Raw genomic sequence first — 20,642 nt, 5'->3', positions numbered from 1 at the left:
TGCAGCTGCCCGTAGTAATTCATCGGCTTCTAAGGCTCGATTCACATATATGCGGTGTGGAAAAAGAAGCGGATCCTGTGTTTCCTGCACCACATTGAAATCGCACGCTATTCATGTGAACTGCAGTGGGTGTCAATGTTAACTTAACGACACCGCAAAATGGTATGCAAAAGGCGGTGCGAGTGACAGAATTGGATTGCATAGGTGCGATTCCAGTGTGGGGGGGGGGGGGGGGAGATTCCTGCATCTTCTTTATGTGGATGCGGTGTGATCTGAGCCATAGAAATTGAATGGCTCAAATCACAGCACAGACATCACATGTAAGTTTGCCCAGGACTGCGGTGCGATTCCTGTGCGATGTCCTGCACCATGTGTATAGGTGAATTGAGCCTGACTTTAGCTTGTTCAGTTAGATTTGACAATAAAAGCCGCAGCAGATTGTGTGTGCCCCAGTTTTGATAAATCCCCCCAATGTTTGATGTTTGGGGTGCAATAGGTTGGCACACCTATGATGAGAGAGATTTCTGATGTGGCATTGGAGATGAATATTTGGAAAGGTATCCTATTGATTTCTTTGTTGTTATTGGTTGTACTAGATGGACTTTGTGTTACAATAAATATTGTTTCGGTATAAAAGGAGATACAAGTGATGTGTGAGTCCAGAGATTCATCCCTCCCCTCCACATCCCATATGACACGCTCCTATCAGTTCTTAGGACTATTACTAAGCAGGCTCCTTCTGGAATCTTCCTTCATTAGCAGGTGAGAGCGGTGCACCGTGCAGGTAGATGCTAGCATTTCTGAAGAAGACAGCAGCGTTTCTTCTTGTTCTATATGAGTCATAGAACCCCCCGGCTCTGTTTATATCGGACACAAAGCACACCCAACTCAACTCTTCCACACTAATGTGCGCGGCTTGGCACCGCGCATGCGCCGTTCCTGGGGATCCGAGCGTTCCGGAGCTGAGGAGGATGGAGCTGTGTGTGTGAGCGATGTGCAACATCTCCGGAGTATCGCTGCATCGGACAGTGAGTATCTCTACACGGCATACCTCACCTTCTACACCGCTACTAGGTACTCAGCTCTATTACACGGCACTGCAACACTATTGGATTTCTAAATCACTTGTTACCCCCAACCTCTTCACCTTACATGTAGATAGCCTGCATTTAGCTACAAGTTGTATCATTCAGTCCTGGGGACTGTATGCTAACTCTCTCTGACACCATTGATGGGATTGGCAGTGTGCAAAGTTGTTTTACAGATTAATACCGGTTACTATTTCATGATTGGTGAGAGGGAGGGGATGAGAGACATGAGAGAGAGAGACATGGGGAGAGAGAGAGAGAGACTTGGGGGGAGAGAGAGACATGGGGGGGAGAGAGAGAGACATTGGAGAGAGAGACATTGGAGAGAGAGACATATGGGGGAGAGAGAGACATGGGGGAGAGAGAGACATGGGGGGGGGGGGAGACATGGGGAGGAAGAGAGACATATGGGGGGGGGGGGGAAGAGAGAGACATATGGGAGAGAGAGACATTGGGGGAGAGAGAGAGATATATGGGGGAGAGAGAGATAGACATATGGGAGAGAGAGAGAGACATTGGGGGAGTGAGAGAGACATTGGGGGAGTGAGAGAGACATATGGGGGAGAGAGAGAGACATGGGGGAGAGAGAGACATGGGGGAGAGAGAGACATGGGGGAGAGAGAGAGACATGGGGGAGAGAGAGAGACTTGGGGGAGAGAGAGAGACATTGGGGAGAGAGAGAGAGACATTGGGGAGAGAGAGAGAGACATTGGGGAGAGAGAGAGACAGGGGGGGGGGGAGAGAGAGACATTATGGGGGAGAGAGAGACATTATGGGGGGGATAGAGGACATGGGGGAGAGAGAGACATTGGGGGAGAGAGAGAGAGACATGGGGGAGAGAGAGACATGGGGAGGAAGAGAGACATATGGGGGGGAGAGAGACATGGGGGAGAGAGAGAGACATTGGAGAGAGAGACATATGGGGGAGAGAGAGAGACATATGGGGGAGAGAGAGAGACATATGGGGGAGAGAGAGAGACATATGGGGGAGAGAGAGAGACATATGGGGGAGAGAGACACATATGGGGGAGAGAGAGACATATGGGGGAGAGAGAGACATATGGGGGAGAGAGAGACATTGGGGGGGGGGAGAGAGAGACATGGGGGAGAGAGAGAGACATGGGGGGAGAGAGGGAGAATGGGGGGAGAGAGGGAGAATGGGGGGAGAGAGGGAGAATGGGGGGAGAGAGGGAGAATGGGGAGAGAGAGAGAGACTTGGGAGGGAGAGAGAGAGAGAAAGAGACATGGGGGAGAGAGAGAGACATTGGGGGGAGACAGAGAGATATGGGGGAGACAGAGAGATATGGGGGAGAGAGAGAAAGAGATATGGGGGAGAGAGAGAGATACATTGGGGGAGACAGATAGATATGGGGGGGAGGGAGAGACATGGGGGGAGAGAGAGACATGGGGGGAGAGAGAGACATGGGGGGAGAGAGACATGAGAGGGGAGAGAGAGACATGGGGGAGAGAGAGAGAGAGACATGGGGGGGGTGAGAGAGAGAGAGAGAGAGAGAGAGACATGGGGAGAGAGAGAGAGACATGGGGGGGAGAGAGAGACACACACGCATGGAGGGAGAGACATGGGGGGGAGGGAGAAAGAGACATGGGGGGACTGGGGGGAGAGAGACATATGGGGAAGGGGGGAGAGATATATAGAGAGAGGGAGCCAGAGAGAAAAACATAGGGGGAGGGAGCCAGAGAGAGTGAGAGAGAAAGAGAAACAGAAAAAGAGAGGGAGAGAGAAAACAGAGAGAGGGAGAGAGAGAAAACAGAGAGAGGGAGATGGAGAGAAACAGATCAAGAGAGAGAGAAATGCAGAAAGAGACAGATGTAGTGAGAAAGAAATACAGAAACAGACCAAGAGAAATGGAGAGAGAGAGAATAAGAGACAGAGAAAGAAAAAGTGAAACAAAGAAATACAATAACAGAGAAAGAGAGGAAGGCACATGTAGAAAGAAAGTGAGAGACAGAAAAAGACAGACAGACAAAAAGAGACCGAGAAGGACAGAGGCAAAGACAGACATAGAAAGCGAGAGATGGAGGAAAAATAAAGACCTGGAGGGATAAAGAAGGAGAGGAAGAGTGAAAAAGAAATATATGAAAAGAGAGAGAAACAAAGAAAAACAGAGAGCTAGAAATACAGAAAGAGACAGAAAGAAAGAAAGTTAAATACAATCAGTGACAGGAAATGAATGAGTGAAAAAAGAGAGACACAAATGGCACACAAACACAGAAAGGGAGACAGAGGATGTACAGAAAGAAAAGAGAGAGGAGAAAACAGAAATCTACAGAGGGCGCATCCATCAGAAGACAGAAAAGCTCCATTACATTTTTTTACATGAATAATAGTTTTCCAAGGTTTAGCATTTAATGTCAGGGCAAATCCCTTTGTTGGTGTCAGAACTCATCCTTGTGTTAGGGAAAAGAGTCAGGTAATGAATGAGCTGTATTTGGCAAATAGGAATGGCTGCCTTGTATTGATTTTTTTTTTTTTGCTCATACCTGCACAGACCTGTCAGGAAACTGACACAAGAAGGGACTCCGTTTGTTGTATTGGCTCATAGCAATTCCTTCATTTATCAGAGATTAGGTAGTGTTTAAATTGTAATCATAAACGGAGTCATGGCACAATGCAACACTTGCTTTATCATCTTTAACCAGAGCTAATAGTGACTTTATGGCACCTAAATCTTTTTACAGAAATTAATGACAGAATGATATATATATATTTTGTTACTTAAACCTGTGTCATCATGTGGTCTCTACTAAATGTAATGTTTATGAGGAACTGCATTCTGCTCACATCATTTGTAATAAAAACATCTTTGCCATTCTCAAGCTTCCCTCCAACCACTTTGTATATTATTTTATATATACTGTGATTCTGTACTTGCCAAATATGCTGCAGAAATCTCCATCCACTGAGTCTGGCTGCATCCATTTAAACTATGGGCAGCTGAAGTTTCTGCCTGTTCACTTCCTGGATACACACAGAGGCACACCTCCAGCTCTGCATCTCTCATTGACTCTCTTATGACTCATCCTCCTCCCTTCCTGGCAAACTCTCAGGAGAGAGAGAGAGAGAGAGCTGTGCATGATGTCATAAGCCTAGACTTTTTACCAGACAAGAAGAAGGAAGTGGGCTGTATAAGGTATTTACTGGCAGAAAATAAAATTTTCCTATCCAAAGTTAAAACAAGGGCAGAGGATTTAATAGATGGAAAGTTGTTAAAGCAGACCTTTGGTAATTTTTTCGAAAGGATTGCTGCAAATGTCAATTTTATTCCAGTGAAACATTATTTGCACAGGCAGAATTGTTAACAGTAATATCCAAACCCAAGAAGGAAATCCTATATATAATATATTGTCAGTTCTTAGATGTGCTGGCTGGATTGGTTTTCTTTTTAAGGTGAAGTACTGAAAAATACTTGTTGATCTAACCATATTTGTAATGCATGTGTAATTTCTGTTTACTGTACTTGTACTGTTTTAAATGCTACTTTAAGCATTGACATACCCCCTTAGACAGCAGTCTGTCTAGACAGTATGGTCACTTGCTGGCTTCATCATCAACAGGCAGCGTAATTGTTCATGCAATGCAATTTTACTTCAGCTGATTGCAGTACAGAGGATGTTTTTCAGTTCTTTTGAAGTGTAGGATGACAATTTGGGCAATTAACTAAGCTGCCTACGCTGAAACTGTCAAGTGGCATGTGCCACACTAACTAAGCAGATAGACCTATTTTAAGTCTGTCTGTATCAGTCTGTACCACTTCCCATCTCAGGCCTGATTCACACCTATGCATTTTTAGTGCTTTTGCATTTTGCAGATTTGCACTACAGAACGTGTTCCATAGGGAACCATGTTAAATGGACTGTAGTTCAGATTCCCTATAGGTGTGAGCTGTCATATGGGATGTGAGCTGTCAGCTTACATCCTTCTCTCTGCCTGTGCAGTGATTACACTACATGAGCAGTGTCTGCAGGGTTAACAACTGCCCTTCTCCCTCCTGCTCTGAGTCAGGGATGGTAGGAAGATCAGAGTATGTAGCTCCAGCTCTGTTTTCTGTGTCACAGCCACAGAGAATAGAAAACTGGCCACTCCAATTAACAAATAGGCTTGTGCCCCATTTGTTACTTAGGAACAGCATTAGCTTAATTTTTAATGTTTAGAAGGGTGATCCAAGCTTGTGCTTGCATAATTCCTTTTAAATTCCTCCCAATTACTTTCCTGAGCGCTGTCTCTGGAAATTACTAAGAGGAGTACTGAGGGAATGTGGAAGAAATAGGGAGGATATAGCTAGGACTGCACTAAAGATAGAGGGAGATACCAAATCACATAAATTAACAGGTTTTAATGGCTGAAAACACCACCAGATGTCAACATATTATAAAACAATAATAACCTGATGCAGTTCAGTACAATACAGAAGAAATACATATCAATTTGTTTGGACCCTCCCCACCTGAAATCATAATATTTTACTATAACCCAATATAAGTAGATAAAGGGATAACTTTTACTTGGGCATAAAAAATGAACAAGAGAGAAAGAACATGCAAAATATATATAAGCATAAGTCCAAAAACATCAGGGGAGAACTATGATGATCTTGACATTGGTGTCTTGATGCCTGAAACAGTTTTAAAAGGCATCCAGTCACTAGTCCATGGGTGGCAAAATATGCATAACTGCTTTGAGGTTTAAGTGGAAACATTTTGTTTAACCACTTAATTACCACTCTATAGCAGATTTTCTGCTGTTCTGTGCTGAATTACATATACATACGTGATTCCGCACTTTCTGGTAGGAGGCGCGCTGCTTCTGCGGTGATTCGTACAGCAGAAGCCGATCAGCACGTGCCGGACAATGGATGTCTGCCGACACCCGCTGGTCGTCGAGGGGAGAGAAAATCCATCACTTTTCTTAGTAAAAACACCACACTGTGTACACAAAAACACTGGCTAGGCACACATTTAGTCCTATGATCTCTCTAGATGTTAACCCCTTCCCAGCCAGTCTCATTAGTAACGTGACAGTGGATATTTTTAGCACTGATCACTGTATTAGTGTCACTGGTTGCAACAAATTGTCAAGAGTCCAGTATCAGAATGTCCGCCACAGTATCGCAGTCCCACTATAAGTCGCTGATTGCTGCCATTACTAGTACAAAAAATGTAATAAATAAAAATTCCAGTATACAGCTAGGTCCATATATATTTGGAGACGGCACAATTTTCATACTTTTGGATCTGTATGCCACCAGATTAAAATTAAAGCAAAACAATCCAAATTAATTTGAAGTGCAGACTTTAAGCTTTAATTCAAGGGGTTGAACATAAATATCAAGTACAAATTTTAGGAACTGTAACCGTTTTTATACAAAGACCCCCACCCCTCTCATTTTCAGAGGCTCAAATGTAAATGGACAAATTAATATAATCATAACTAAGATGTTAATTTTTTATATTTTGTTGAGAATACTTTACTGGCAATGATTGCCTGAAGTCTGTAACCCATGGGCATTACCAAAGACTGGGTTTCCTCCTTTCTGATGCTTTGCCAGGCTCTAACTGCAGCTGTCTTCAGGTGTTCCTTGTTTGTGGGTCTTTCTGCCTTTTGTTTTGCCTTCAGCAAGTAAAGCACATGCTTAATTGGGTTAAGTTCAGGTGATTGACTCGGCCATTGCAGAATATTCCACTTCTTTTCCTTCAAAAGCTCAGTGGTTGCTTTTGCAGTGTCTTTTGCATCGTTGTCCATCTTTACTGTGAAGTGCTGTCCAACTTTGCTGCATTTGGCTGAATCTGGGCTGACAGTATATCTCACTGCAGAATTACTCCGGCTGCTTCTGTCTTCTGTCACATTGTCAATAAACACCAATGGCCCAGTGCCACTGGAAGCCATGCATGCCCAAACCGTCACACTGCAAGCTCCACCATATTTTACAAATAACGTTGTGTGCTTTGGATCATGAACTGTTCCAAGCCTTCTCCACACTTTTTTCTTCCTGTCATTCTGCTACAGATAATTCTTAGTTTCAGCCATCCAAAGAATTCTTTTCCAGAACTGGTCTGGCTTTTTTAGATTATTTTTTTGGCCAAGTCCACTCTGGCTTTTCTATTCTTATGAATGGCTTGTGCCTTGTGGTCAACCCTCTCTATTTGCTCTTGTGAAGTCTTCTCTTAATTGTAGACTTTGACAATAATATGCCCACATCCTGGAGAGTGTCCTTCACTTGTTTGGATGTTGTGAATGGTTTTTTCTTTACCATAAAGAGGATCCTGCAATCATCTACCACTGTTGTCATCCATGGATGTCCAGGTCTTTTTATGTTGCTGAGTTCACCAGTGCATTCTTCTTTCCTCAGAATGCACCAAACTGTTGATTTGGCCACTCCTAATGTTGCTGCTATCTCTCTGATGGATTTATTTCATTTTTGAAGCCTTACAATGGCCTGTTTCACTTGCATGGACAGCTCCTCTGAACGCATGATGTAGGTTCACAGCAATAGATTTCAAATGCAAATACGCCAGACCTTTTACCTGCTTAATTGATGAAAGCAGAATTAAACCCATCCATAAAACAGTTTAATTTATGGCATGTGCCGAACTAAGGTGTAGCCCACACTTGGCCATGAAACAGCATTTGATTCAATTGTCCAATTACTTTTGGTCCCTTGAAAAAGGGGGAAAGGCTAATCTTAGCTGTAATTCCTAAACTCTTCCTCTGATTTGGATGTACATATCCTCAAATTAAGCGTGAGTGCGCACTTTCAGGCCATATTCATTATATAACTATAGCTTGAATATGTTTTAGTAAATACCTGCGAAAAAAATAAAGTGCCTGTGTCCAAATTATTTATATATATATATATATATATATATATATATATATATGTGTGTATATATATATATATATATATATAAGGTCCTAACTGTATAGTTTGTAGACATTATAACTTTTTCGCAAACTCATCAATATAGACCTATTGAGATTTTTTTTTACCAAAAATATTTAGCAGAATACATATTGGCTTAAATTTTATGAAGAAATTCGTTTTTTTAAAAATATTTTTATTGGATATGTTATATAGCAGAAAGTAAAAAATATTATTTCATTTTTTTTTCTTTCTTTAATTGTCTGTCTTTTGTCTATAGTGCAAAAAATAAAAAATGCAGTGGTGATCAGATTCCACCAAGATAAAGCTATATTTTGTAGGGACACCTATTTTATTTGGTTACAGCGTTGCATGTTCATGCAATTGTCAGTTAAAATAACGCAATACCGTATTGCAAAAAAAATGGCCTGATCATGTAGGAGCTTTGAAGTGGCGTTTTTGATTATTTGGGTGGATTGGATAATCTGTTAATGTGACACATACCATTCATTCAATTAAAAGCCTGCACCCTTTGAATCTTTGTGCTGAGGGTTTGTTTCCTCGAGTTTGCTACTGCTTGCAATGGTAACTTGATATGTGAGACACTGAACAGCCTGTAGTGGTTCATTGACATTGAATATTACAACATTTAAATTTTACCTCCAATGGTAATATATAGGTGAACCTGTTTTTATAAAGCAGATGGATACTCTGCATGTATAAGAAAGATACATGTATTGCCATTTATTACCTTGTGCTTATGGGGTTGGGTGACCAGATGTCCCCGGACTATGGACACTTTCCAGCTGGTCCCTAGTTTTAGCCCCAGATTGCAGGGGCGGCGCTGAAGCCAGTGTCATATCAACAGGGGGCGGTCTGCCCTTGTGCTACACACGGGGGGGGGGGGTGTTAGGCTAGTGTTGCCTGATGTGACAGCTTTAATTTGAATTGCTGGTTTGGCTCCTTTTGATGGACAGCGCACTTATCCAATGCCAGGACATGTGCTGATGATCCTGGAGGCGGGACTTGTGTGTTATAGTTATCAACTATATTCATGATCAATTAATCGGTCAACCGATTAGTTGGACTGCATACAGAATGCATTATTTATTTACATATCCGTAAATACAGTGAAACACATGTACAGCTCAGTACATCATCCATATTTGTCAGTAAGTGCCTGAGAACTTGTGAATGTGAGGAGTAATGCCTCATGGGACATGCAGCAGAAGGAGCCAGAAGCGTTGGTGTGAGACCCCCAGAAGAGGAGAATCAGGGCTGCTCTGTGCAAAACCATTGCACAGAGCCAGTAAGTATAACATATTTGTTTTTGTTTTTTTAAATCACTTTAAAGACTTTGTGCAGGGAAGATCAGCATCTGAACCCAGAGAAGGTGGCGGCTGAAAGACTGGAGGTAGTAAAAGGCATTACAATTATATTTAAAGTAAACTTTTACCAGTATTGTGCATTGTATTTAAAATGAACATATCCATGAAAAAAAAGACTCTATAGCTTCATATACATTCCTATTCAGTTGTGCTCATAAGTCTACATACGCTGGCAGAATTTTGAGATTTTTCAGAGAATATGAATAACACAAAAACATTTCTTTCACTAATTTTTAGAGTTTGGCTGAAGCAATTTATTATCAGTCAACTGTGTTTACTCTTTTTAAATCATAATGACAACAGAAACTACCCAAATGATCCTGATAAAAAGTTTCCATACCCTGGTGATTTTGGCCCGATAACATGCACACAAGGTGACACAAAGGGGTTTGAATGGCTATTAAAGGTAACCATCCTCACCTGTGATCTGTTTGCTTGTAATTAGTGTGTGTGTATAAGAGCCGGTTCACACAGGGGCAACACGACTTCCAACACGACTTTTGGAGGCAACTTGGACACGACTTGTCAACACGACTTGGGGCGACTTTTGCCGTGGCCAATCAGAGAATGAGCTCTCAAGGGGGAACTCCACTCCAAATTTTTCAAAACAAAAACGGTGTGGGTTCCCCCTCCGGGAGCATACCAGGCCCTTAGGTCTGGTATGGATTTTAAGGGGAACCCCCTACGCCAAAAAAGGGGCGTGGGGGTCCCCCCCAGATCCATACCAGACCCATATCCGACCACGAAGCCTGGCCGGTCAAGAAGGGGTTGGGGACGAGCGAGCCATCAACATGGGGGGTTGGTGCTTTGGGGAAGGGGGGCGCCCTGCGACCCCCCCACCCCAAAGCACCTTGACCCCATGTTGATGAGGACAAGGGCCTCTTCCCGACAACCCTGGCCGTTGGTTGTCGGGGTCTGCGGGCGGGGGGCTTATCGGAATCCGGGAGCCCCCTTTAATAAGGGGGCCCCCAGATTCCGGCCCCCACCCTATGTGATTGAGTAAGGTGTACATCGTACCCCTACCCATTCACCTGGGGAAAAAATGTTAATAAAAAACACAAGTTTTAAAAGTAATTTATTAAGCAGCTCCAGGGCCTTCTTCCGACGTTGGGGGGTCTTCTGAGGACTTCTCCGCTCTGTTTGGCCTCTACTCCCGGTGTGCGGCCTCTTCTCCCGCTCTCCGGCCTCTTCTCCTGGGCTCCTCCGCTGTCTTCTTGCAGCTCTTTTACTGTCTTTTCTGTCCTTCTCCCTTCTCTCTTTTTTCTTCTTCCGATGTTGACCCGCTGCTGTCTTCCGCTGTACTGGCTTGTGCGACGTGCGCGGCGACTTATATAGGTATGGGGCGTGGTCACCAGATGATGTCACACGATGACCCCGCCACTTTATGACGTCACGTCCCGGGCATGGTGGGACTGGGATGTCATAAAGGTGCGGGGTCACCGTGTGACATCATCTGGTGACCACGCCTCATACCTATATAAGTCGCCGTGCACAAGCCAGTACAGCGGAAGACAGTGCCGAGTCAACATCGGAAGAAGAAAGAAGAGAGAAGGACAGAGGGCGGAGGAGACCGGGCTCCTCCGCTAGTAAAAGAGCTGCAAGAAGACAGCGGAGGAGCCCAGGAGAAGACGCCGGAGAGCCGGAGAAGATGCTGGATACTGGGAGAAGAGGCCAAACAGAGCAGAGAAGTCATCAGAAGACCCCCAGACGTCGGAAGAAGACCCCCCGGAGCTGCTTAATAAATTACTTTTAAAACTTGTGTTGTGTTTTTTATTGACATTTTTTCCTCAGGTGAATGGGTAGAGGTACGATGTACCCCTTACTCATTCACATAGGATGGGGGGCTGGAATCTGGGGGCCCCCTTATTAAAGGGGGCTCCCGGATTCCTTTAAGCACCCCGCCCGCAGACCCCGACACCCAACGGCCAGGGTTGTTGGGAAGAGGCCCTTGTCCTCATCAACATGGGGACAAGGTGCTTTGGGGTGGGGGGGCCGCAGCACTTTGATTCAAGTTAACATTGGGGGTGTCTGCTATGGCTGCTGTTAGGAAAGTGAAATGCACCCTGACCCTCATATTACACACAGTATTTGTCATTAGGCTGCATGATGATGATGCAGTGTGTTTTTAGTGTGTTTTTGTGTGCTTTTACATCAGGGGTTGACAAATCTGCTTGGAATCTAGGAGCCAGCTAAAAAAGTTAGGAGCCAGGTCTGTGACGGCGATCTGGACCTGTCCCTGTCCTGACATGGAGATGAGCGTGGGGAAGATAGCCCCCAGCCCCCCACATATGAGATCACCTCCCATTGGACACACCGCTCGAGTGCTAAATGGCCGCTGTGATTGGCCATTTAGCATGATCTGTGATTGGCTGTATCCAAGGGACACGGCCAACACAGAGGGGAAGTAAACAGGAGGATGTCCAGGGACGCCCTCCCGGCAATTGGTGTCCGCGCTGTAGACATCTTTTGTCTATAGCGCGGGCACGAAGTGGTTAACAAAAGAATGTGACTTTTATTTCCGCCATATTCCCGCTTATTTACTGCCATATCCCTGCTAAGGGTTCGATCAGGTCAACCTGAAAAACTGACAGGTGAACCTGATCAGGCAGCCCTTGTGAAAGGGGCCAAGCAGGTAGGATTACAAATGATAATTTTTTTTTTCCTTAATTAAAATTTATTTTTTTTACTTAAAAAAAAAAAAAAAAAAATACAAGCTATTATGGAAAAAAAATATATTTATATATATTTATATTTGTATATATATATATATATATATATATATATATATATATATATATATAAAGCTATTTACCAGCCACCACACTCATCGTTGGGCAAAAGGCGCCAGGCAGGGCTTTGAAGCTCCATTAGGATTAGCATTATTGGATGGGTTGTAATTTCAACATCCACCACGTTTTCATATGTTTTTTTGTAGGAGGAGACTTTTTTTATACACAAATTTCTGCCAAAAATGTACTAAAAACAAAAATGCATGGGATTTACATGCACTTTCCATGCATTCCCATTGAAGTCTATATGGCAAAAATCACTCTGCATTTCACCAGAAGTGCCTGCACCTTTTCAAAAAACGCATTGCATTGATGTGAACAGGCACTATAGAGAATAATGCAATTTCTATTTCATGCCAGTGCAAGAGCAAATGCAAGAGAAAATGCACTAGTGTGAATGGGGGCTTACTGCCAAGAATTAGTATTAAACAATATGTTGCAAGCATGCAGTGACATTAATGCCTGTTTGCACTGCCCTCACACTAAACCGCAGCGGCAATCCTCCATTCTGGCTGCTTTGAGCCAGCAATAGAGGGCGGTGTGGCACTCGTCTCAACTTTATTTGAGCTGCACAAATCAACACTTCAGTCATGTTGCTGTACAGCAGCACGGTGCATTGAGCTGATGTACAGTTACATGTGATGCTTCCTGTACTCTGCGATAAAATGCAGCATGTCTAAATCCCGCCTCACTGCACCGCACCTCTGGGGTAATCTGCAGTGTGATCAGGACACATAGAAAACAGTTGTTAGTTTTCCTTCTGCTTGCTTTCTGAATCTTCTATGTCCAATGTAATTGTCCCTTGTTCAGTGGTACCCCTACTCTTTGTGGATTGGGTACCCACAGGCCCTCACCGTCCATTCTACACTTCCTTCTACCATATCTATTCTTGGTGTACTTCACTGTTGCAAATGAAGTGTCATCAACTTTTTCTTTACATTAACTATGTAATTCAGCATTTTATTTACATGTATGTCGGTTTCTTTGTGGCCATTTAGGTTACCAAAATAACTAAAGGAAAAACTTATTTTCTTGTTTAGGATAAAGTGGAGAGGGATTAGAAACCTAGTCAGGTTTATTTGTTTTTCTGTGCTCATGACTCACCCTATTTGTCCTGTTTATGGGTGTCATCAAGAGTGAACGTGATAAGAAGTCACAAATTGTGGCCTGTCTTGAACAGAGGTAGAAGGGAAATCTTCAACCTTCCAACCGGCACACAAGTTCTGGTGGCCCCAGTGACTACCAGGGTTTTCATCACTTTAGAGGCTTTTGTCTCAGTTCTTATTTTGGCAATGGGACAGGAAGTAAAGGGAGATCTTTTGAAACTGGGAAATAAAAACTGGCAGGGGTTATAGCCCATGAAGGAAAAAAAAGTTGTCTTTGGCTCTATTTTAATAAAAGGTAACGTTTCTAACTATGTAATGAAATCTTCCAGCAAGCTTCATTTTGATAACCTACAACCTCTTTATGAACAAGAGCTTCCTTTTTAGGTTTCATTCAGACAGGTGATTAAGCTCGTCCTCAACACAGAGCCGCTGGCAGATGCATGTATTTCCACCTCGGAGCTGTGTGCAGGCAGCCTATAGAAGTGGAAGCACACAAAGCCGCCGCATAGACATAATCACATTTCAAAGTTTGAGATGCTGGCAGGAGTGGGTGTTCGTATTTTAACACAGAGCCTCTGCATTCAGATCTGTGCACCTACTCCAGCCCGGATGTAAAACTTTGACATGAGATTTTGTCTGTGCAGCCACTGTGTGTGCATTTACTTCTATGGGCTGCCTGTACACAGCTCTGAGGTGGATGTACACGCAGCAGACAGTGGCTCTGCACTAAGGCGGGGTCGTCTGTCTGAAAAAGCCCTAAAAGTGTCCCCAACTTAAACCACTTCAATACCAGGCACTTTCACCCCTTCCTGCCCAAGCCAATATTTAGCTTTCGGTTCTGTCGCAATTTGAATGACAATTGGGCGGTCATACAACACTGCACCGAAACAATTTTTTTATCATTTTGTTTACACAAATAGAGCTTTCTTTTTGGTGGTATTTGATCACTGCTGGGGTTTTTATTTTTTGCGTAACAAATAAAAAAAGACTGAAAATTTAGAAAAAAAGTTTTTTTTCTTTGTTATAAAATTTTGTAAATAAGTACGTTTTCTCCAATGACGGGTACTGATGACGCAGCACTGATGGGCACTGGTAGGTGGCGCTGATGGGTGGCACTGCTGGGCATCACTGAGGAGACATCTGGCAGGCATTCATAGTGGGCACTGACTGCCAACATTTGTGGCAATGGGGGGGGGGCATACCTGCTCATCAATATGTGGTGCGTGGGGGCATCTTTGGTAGTCCAGTATGGGCATCCATGCAGGGGGGTCTGTGCTGATTGGCTCTCCTCTACTTGCGTCTGTCAGACGTGAGTGAGGAAAAGCTGGCTCTTCCTATTTACACTGATCAGCCTGTGATTGGACATGGCTGATCACGTGGTAAAGAGCCTCCTTCAGAGGTTGATGCTGCAGCAGCGCTTTGCCGGCGGTATAGCCGCTCTGCCCCATTGATTTCATTTGGCAGGAGTGGTGGAGGAGCGCTGTACACACCGCTCCAAAGATGCTGCTAGCAGGACTTTTTTTACTGTCCTGCCAGCGCACTGTTCCAGTGTGAAAGCTGAAGGGCTTTCACACTGGAGTGAATGGAGCCGTTCTTTCAGGGCGCTTTTGCATGCGCTATTTTTAGCTCTGTAGTGCCTGCAAAGCGCCCTAGTGTGAAAGGGGTCTAAAGGCAGAAGGTTTTTGATCTTAATGCATTTAAGATCAAAAACCTTCTCTGTGTAGCAGCCTCCCCAGCACCCCCTAATACTTACCTGATCCCGCATCGCTCTCCAGCAATGTCCACGAGTGTCTTAACTGTCCGGGACTCTTCTCCTTATTGGCTGAGATACAGCAGTTGTGCCATTGACTCCCACAGCTGTCAATTGAAGTCAGCCAATCAGGGGAGAGAGAGAGCAGGGCCAGGTCAGGGCCCTGTATATGAATGGACACACGGAGCTGTGACTTTTTTTTTCTCCCTCTTATTTTTAGCTGATGATCCTACTAGTAACCATTGGGCCACAATTGTTGAAGAGATTATTATGTTGCCAACAAATAATAATAGAAGCACTAAATATAAAACGTATAAAGTTTATTTATACAGAGAAAAAATCAGACCCCGAAAATGAGCTGCAGCATGGTGGCCAAGACTGTACACCTGTTTAACAGGACAGGTTCCATTCAGAACAGGCATCGCCATAGTTGACCAAAGAAGTTGAGTGTACCTGCTCAGCACCATATCCAGAAGTTGTCTTTGGGAAATAGACCTGCTGCAGAGGTTGAAGGGGTGGAGTTTCAGCCTGTCAGTGCTCAAAACATACGCCACACACTGCATCAAATTGGTCTGTATGCCTGTCGTCCCAATAGGAAGCCTCTTCTAAAGATGATGCAGAAGGCGGCCCACAAAGTATGCTGAAGACGGGCAGCTTAAGGACAAGGATTACTGGAACCATATCCTGTGGTCTGATGAGACCAAGATAAACTTATTTGGTTCAGATGGTGTCAAGCGTGTGTGGAGGCAACCAGATGAGGAGTACAAAGAAAAGTGTGTCTTACCTACAGCCAAGCATGGTGGTGGGAGTGTCATGGTTTAGGGCTGTATGAGTGCTGCCGGCACTCGGGAGCTACAGTTCATTGAGGGAACCATGAATGCCAACATATACTGTGACATACTGAAGCAGAGCATGATCCCCTCCGGAGACTGGGCCACAGGGAAGTATTCCAACATAACAACCCCAAACATACCTCCAAGACAACCACTGCCTTGCAAAAGAAGTTGAGGGTAAAGGTGATGGACTGGCCAAGCATGTCTCCAGCCCTAAGCCCTATTGAGCATCTGTGGGGCACCCTCAAATGGAAGGTGAAGGAGCGCAAGGTCTCTAACATCCACCAGCTCTATGATATCGTCATGGAGGAGTGGAAGAGGACTCCAGTGGCAACCTGTGAAGCTCTGGTGAACTCCATGCCCAAGAGGGTTAAGGCAGTGTTGGAAAATAAGGGGGGCCACACAAAATATTGACACTTTGGGCCCAATTTGGTGTAGTAAGTTGATAGGAGATCCGTAGAGGTAATGGTTTGTGGGAGAGGCTGGGATCCAGCCGATTCAAACTGAGTAGGAAAGTTAGGGGTGATGGTTGTAGGTTTCACAGGGGGGAGAGTTTGCCTTTCACCGGCTTGGCAATGAGGGCTTGTCATAAGAGAAAGAGGCTTTTTCGGCTGGTGGAAGTGCTGCTAGCATGAATGCATGCCATTTGGAGTAAAAGCGAGCTTTGACTTTGAGTTGTTTGAAGTTGGTAATGAGTCGTTCTTTGAATAGAAGGGTAAGAAGCTCTTTCTTGAGTTGGTTAATAGGGGGGCCTTGGGATGATAGCCAGTGTTGGAGAATAAGCCTCCGGGCAACAAGTAGACATAGCAGAATCCAGTCTTTGGTTGAGGATTTTTTGATGGTTGCACCAGTGGAGATAGCTCTGGAGATTGGGGACCAAGGTAGTAGCAGGGGGTCCCAGTACCCGAAGATAAGACGTAGGGGGTCTTTGGGTAATTTCAAAAGAGTGACTTCAAAAATGAAAGACATGACCTGGTCCCAAAATGCAGAGATGGAGGGGCAGGACCAGAAGCGATGTGACAGGTGGTCTCGTCTTATGACATAAGGGACAAGAGGCTCCGCTCTGATTCGTTTTGGAAGAGAGGAAAGGAATGTGAGCCCGATGAGCAATTTCCAATTGGGTTTCTCTCCATATTTCGTTGGGTGTTAGTGGTAGTACTTTTTGCAGACCTTGTTAGCAACAGAGGAGGAGGATAGGGATGGAGTAGAATCTTGTAGGAGAGGCTTATAAATATCTGATATTTTGTATGAGCCTTCCTGTAGCATGCGGTCTGTGATGCTGAATTGGAATCTCCTGAATAGTTCTTTGCAGGTATGGGATAGGAAGCTGGCACATTGATGGCAGTAGAAGGCATGGGATTGAGGAAGTGAGAGGCTGCTAGGGTTTGAAAGGGCAATGGTTTCCCTGTGCCCGGGTTGCACAAGGAAGAAAATTTTGAGAGGCCCCATATTTGCCAGTCTGAAAAAGATCTGTAGTGTAGACCAGGGAGGAAGCTGGGGTTGCCTTGTATAGGTAAATGAGAGGAGACGAATGGCAAAAGTTTAAGATTTTTCCTGTTTTCCCTCCAGATGATGGCCGTGTCTCTTAAGAGGAGGTTATGTTGGTAAGGGGGGGGGGGGGGGGGGGACTGATTTCCACTTGCAGTGCAAAAGGGCCACTAAAGAGTAGGGGTGGGCCAAATTTTTGATTCCATGCGGTAGTTAGAGCATCGGGAGGATTGGGCTATCCAGTCCAGGCTAGTCCTCAACAAACAAGCTAAATTATACGTTCTTATGTTCAGGAGACTGATACCCCCTTCGCTCCTGGGAAGGTACAATTTTTTCAAAGTAATGCGAGGTCTCTTGCCATGGCAGAGAAATTTTGAGATAGCTGAGTTAAGAAATTTAACATCGTTGTGTTTCAACAGTAGAGGTATGGTTTGCATTGGATCTAGTAGTCTGGCAAAACTAACCATCTTCATCCCCGCATTGACAGCTTTTGAGCTATGCGGTCTGTATGGCCTTCATCTACAGAGAGGGGTGCTGGATTTATAGCAGGCAAGGCCAGGATAGGCGATGTAGGAGCTGTCCCCGTTGAGGAGAGGTAGGCCTGAGTGGTGTGTTGGGAAGGAGAGCCGCCGCTTACCTCCAAGTCCACTGCCTGTGTTGCCGCCGTGAGCTCTGAGTAGGCCAAAGCCGGGGGCTCGATTTGCGGCCAGTCCAGTGGCGCCAGCGACGCGAGGTGAGAGCGGGATCCGTTTTTTCAAGGAACCGGTCCATCTGGAGAGAGGGGGGCACCCGGAGGAAGCTGGAGGGTGTGTGGGCCGTTCTGAGGTGCTGCTGTGGAAGCTGTTTTATGGCGCAGCTAGCTCGTGCAGCGCCAAAACTGGAAGTCACCCTTTGTTTTTTTAAATCTCTTCCACTATGACTTCAGTAGAGTTATACTGATGTGCAATTTACCTTCACCTCCTGTTCGTAGGTTGTGCTTCTATCACTTTTTTGTGTCATGTTTTAGAGACTGGCATGGCAGTGCCCTCCTGGCAGTTTGTTACATGCTGCCTCCCCTCTATCTTCTGACTAGTGCTTTTCACCAGATGGAAAACACTAACACTAGTAAATTTTAGTTCTCCTTGGTGGGTGTCCCTTTATCATTTTTTATTTCTGTTAACCAATTCCTTTCTGCTTCCCCTCCCTCACCCCCTACCCCAATCTGCTGCTACCTCCTTCCCTAAATTTCTTCAGGCTTTATACCCACAGTTTTATGTGGTGAATGCAACAACTCGACTATGAGGAGTGTTCATTGCCTTTGAACGTTCTTGTGAATTTGACTGTGAACATGAGATCAAAGATCCCAGTGGCAGTAGTTAATTTTTCAAGGCTCTGTCTCTCTTGTGGCTGTCACAATTCTCTTGTATGATGCTTCCAACAATGCACAACTTCCCCTTTTAATTCACCTGTTTTGATGTGGTTTTCGGACACTGCAGTGGTACTCTTCTGCTCTGCAGAGATTCTAATTTGACATTTAATTCCCAGTCTTGACAAAAAAAAAACCTGTACCATTACTCCAGCAGTTCCTAACAGCCCGGCTTCAAAACATTTCCTGCCACTTTTGTCTAAATATGGGGTAGCCCTATTTCCTGGTCTGACCATGACTTAAAGTAGAACTATAGGCAAAATTTTTTTTTTTTTTCATTTTAGATAGAGTAAGGGCCAGTTTGCACCACATGTAGTTCAGGACGTTTTTTTTTTTTCTGCATAATAATAATAAAAAAAAAAAAAAAAATGGAAAGTAGGTTATATGGTTTCCAATGGCATAGTTCACACTAGTGCAGTCAGTTCCTGGGCTTTCCAGTTCCAGAAAAAAGTATAACATGTTGCATTGTTCCTGCACTGGACTGTACTGGAACGCAGTAAAACGCATCAAAAGTACACACTCCAGTCAGTGAAAAAAAATCTGGAATGCATCGGAAATGCATCAAAAACGCACCAAGATGCACCAAAAACGCTTTTGCAGAAACACATATGGAATGAATCTGGAGTGCGTTTCTGTGGCATGAACCAACCCTAAAGGAGGGTTCTAACCCCAGTAATGTTTATTTTTGGCATTGTTGTCCCATGGGGGAGATTTGCCTTCACTTCTTATCCCATAACAAAAACAGTAAGTTAGAGGAAATCTTTGCTTATTAGGAAATCTCTTTGGGACCCCCAGGCCACCACAACTAGTGTCCCCAATGGAGGATTTCCCATTTATTACTTTTCTAGAGACAACCCAAAATGTGGTATTTTCTTTTACTTCCACTTTCAAAGATAATGGTAAACAGGACAAATAGAGAGGTGAATCTCCCTAACAGGGACACAGACAGCAGTAAAAACCGACAGGTGTTCTAATCCCTCTCCACTCTATCCAAAATTTCAAAAAGTTTTTTGTTCTTATACTTCCTTGACATTCGACTCTCTTTGCCTATCTAATCTAGCAGAAGAACAACTAAGTTCCAATACTATCCTAAAATAAACAATTCAGACACCATGTTGGAACATAGGCTTCGTCGTTCCACCCCATTCTTTAAACTTTATTGACTCAAGTCCACTCCTGGCCAACTAACTAGTAACCCTCTAAAAAGCACCAAAAATGTTCATACTCATCTATCTCACCTTTATTCCTCTTCAACCTTTTAAAGAACCACTGGCAGATTACCCTTTTTTTCAATGTTACCCTTCTTCGGCTTTCACCTGCCATCCACTTTTATCTTGGAAAATAAATGTCCCTTTTGGAAGTGCAAACTGCAATTAAATCTCTCAAAACTAGCAGGTTGGCTCTATTGCACGAATCTCCGATGTCCCCGCGTCCATCTTCACCCCTCTTCCTTCCGTGCCATGGACTCTGACTCTGCGACTGGTCGGATTAGCATGATGTCACTCCCGTACATGCGCGTGGGAGCTGACAGTCACCGCACGCTGCTGAAGAAACGGCACGATCGTGCCCTTTTTTCAGTGTGCATGCGGCAATGACGGCGCAAGGGTATAAAAAGACAGAACCATCAGGTGTAATGAGTACCCCACACGTCATGAGGATACTAGGAAAAGGCACCTGTTATAAAACACCATTTGGTTATGTGTTTTTCATCTTTGTTGGGATCATGGTATGTGCCCAGTCTTATCATTTCCAGGATCTGAGGTCAGAACCCAGCATTAAAACCTCTGGCAACCCTCCCTGTCTGGATGCAAAGACTCAGATTCTACAGTCTTGTAAGTATCCATAGGAATGAGTTTACACTTCTCTCCCTATATGTATATACTTCTCCCACATATGGATTCAACCATGGTACATATT

General features: G+C 44.3%; 1 protein-coding gene across 2 annotated transcripts in view; it reads left to right on the top strand.

Moving 5' to 3' along the window:
- The first annotated feature begins 704 nt into the window (after positions 1 to 704).
- Positions 705 to 20,642, top strand: part of MRAP2 (melanocortin 2 receptor accessory protein 2) — a 60,048-nt gene continuing 40,110 nt past the window's right edge. The window contains exon 1 of one of the 2 annotated variants that reach the window (XM_077487311.1): positions 705 to 1,074. In XM_077487311.1, the coding sequence (XP_077343437.1) occupies positions 929 to 1,074 (146 nt within the window). In that variant the 5' untranslated portion in view covers positions 705 to 928. The remainder of the gene's footprint in view (positions 1,075 to 20,642) is intronic. The other variant, XM_077487312.1, reaches the window with a different exon arrangement.

Source organism: Lithobates pipiens, unplaced genomic scaffold (assembly GCF_037356315.1).
Source record: "Lithobates pipiens isolate NorthernLeopardFrog02 unplaced genomic scaffold, aLitPip1_a1.2 Scaffold_18, whole genome shotgun sequence".
Classification (NCBI taxonomy): Eukaryota; Metazoa; Chordata; class Amphibia; order Anura; family Ranidae; genus Lithobates; species Lithobates pipiens.
Note: the sequence above shows the minus strand (reverse complement) of the source record. Positions and strands in the feature narration are given on the sequence as shown.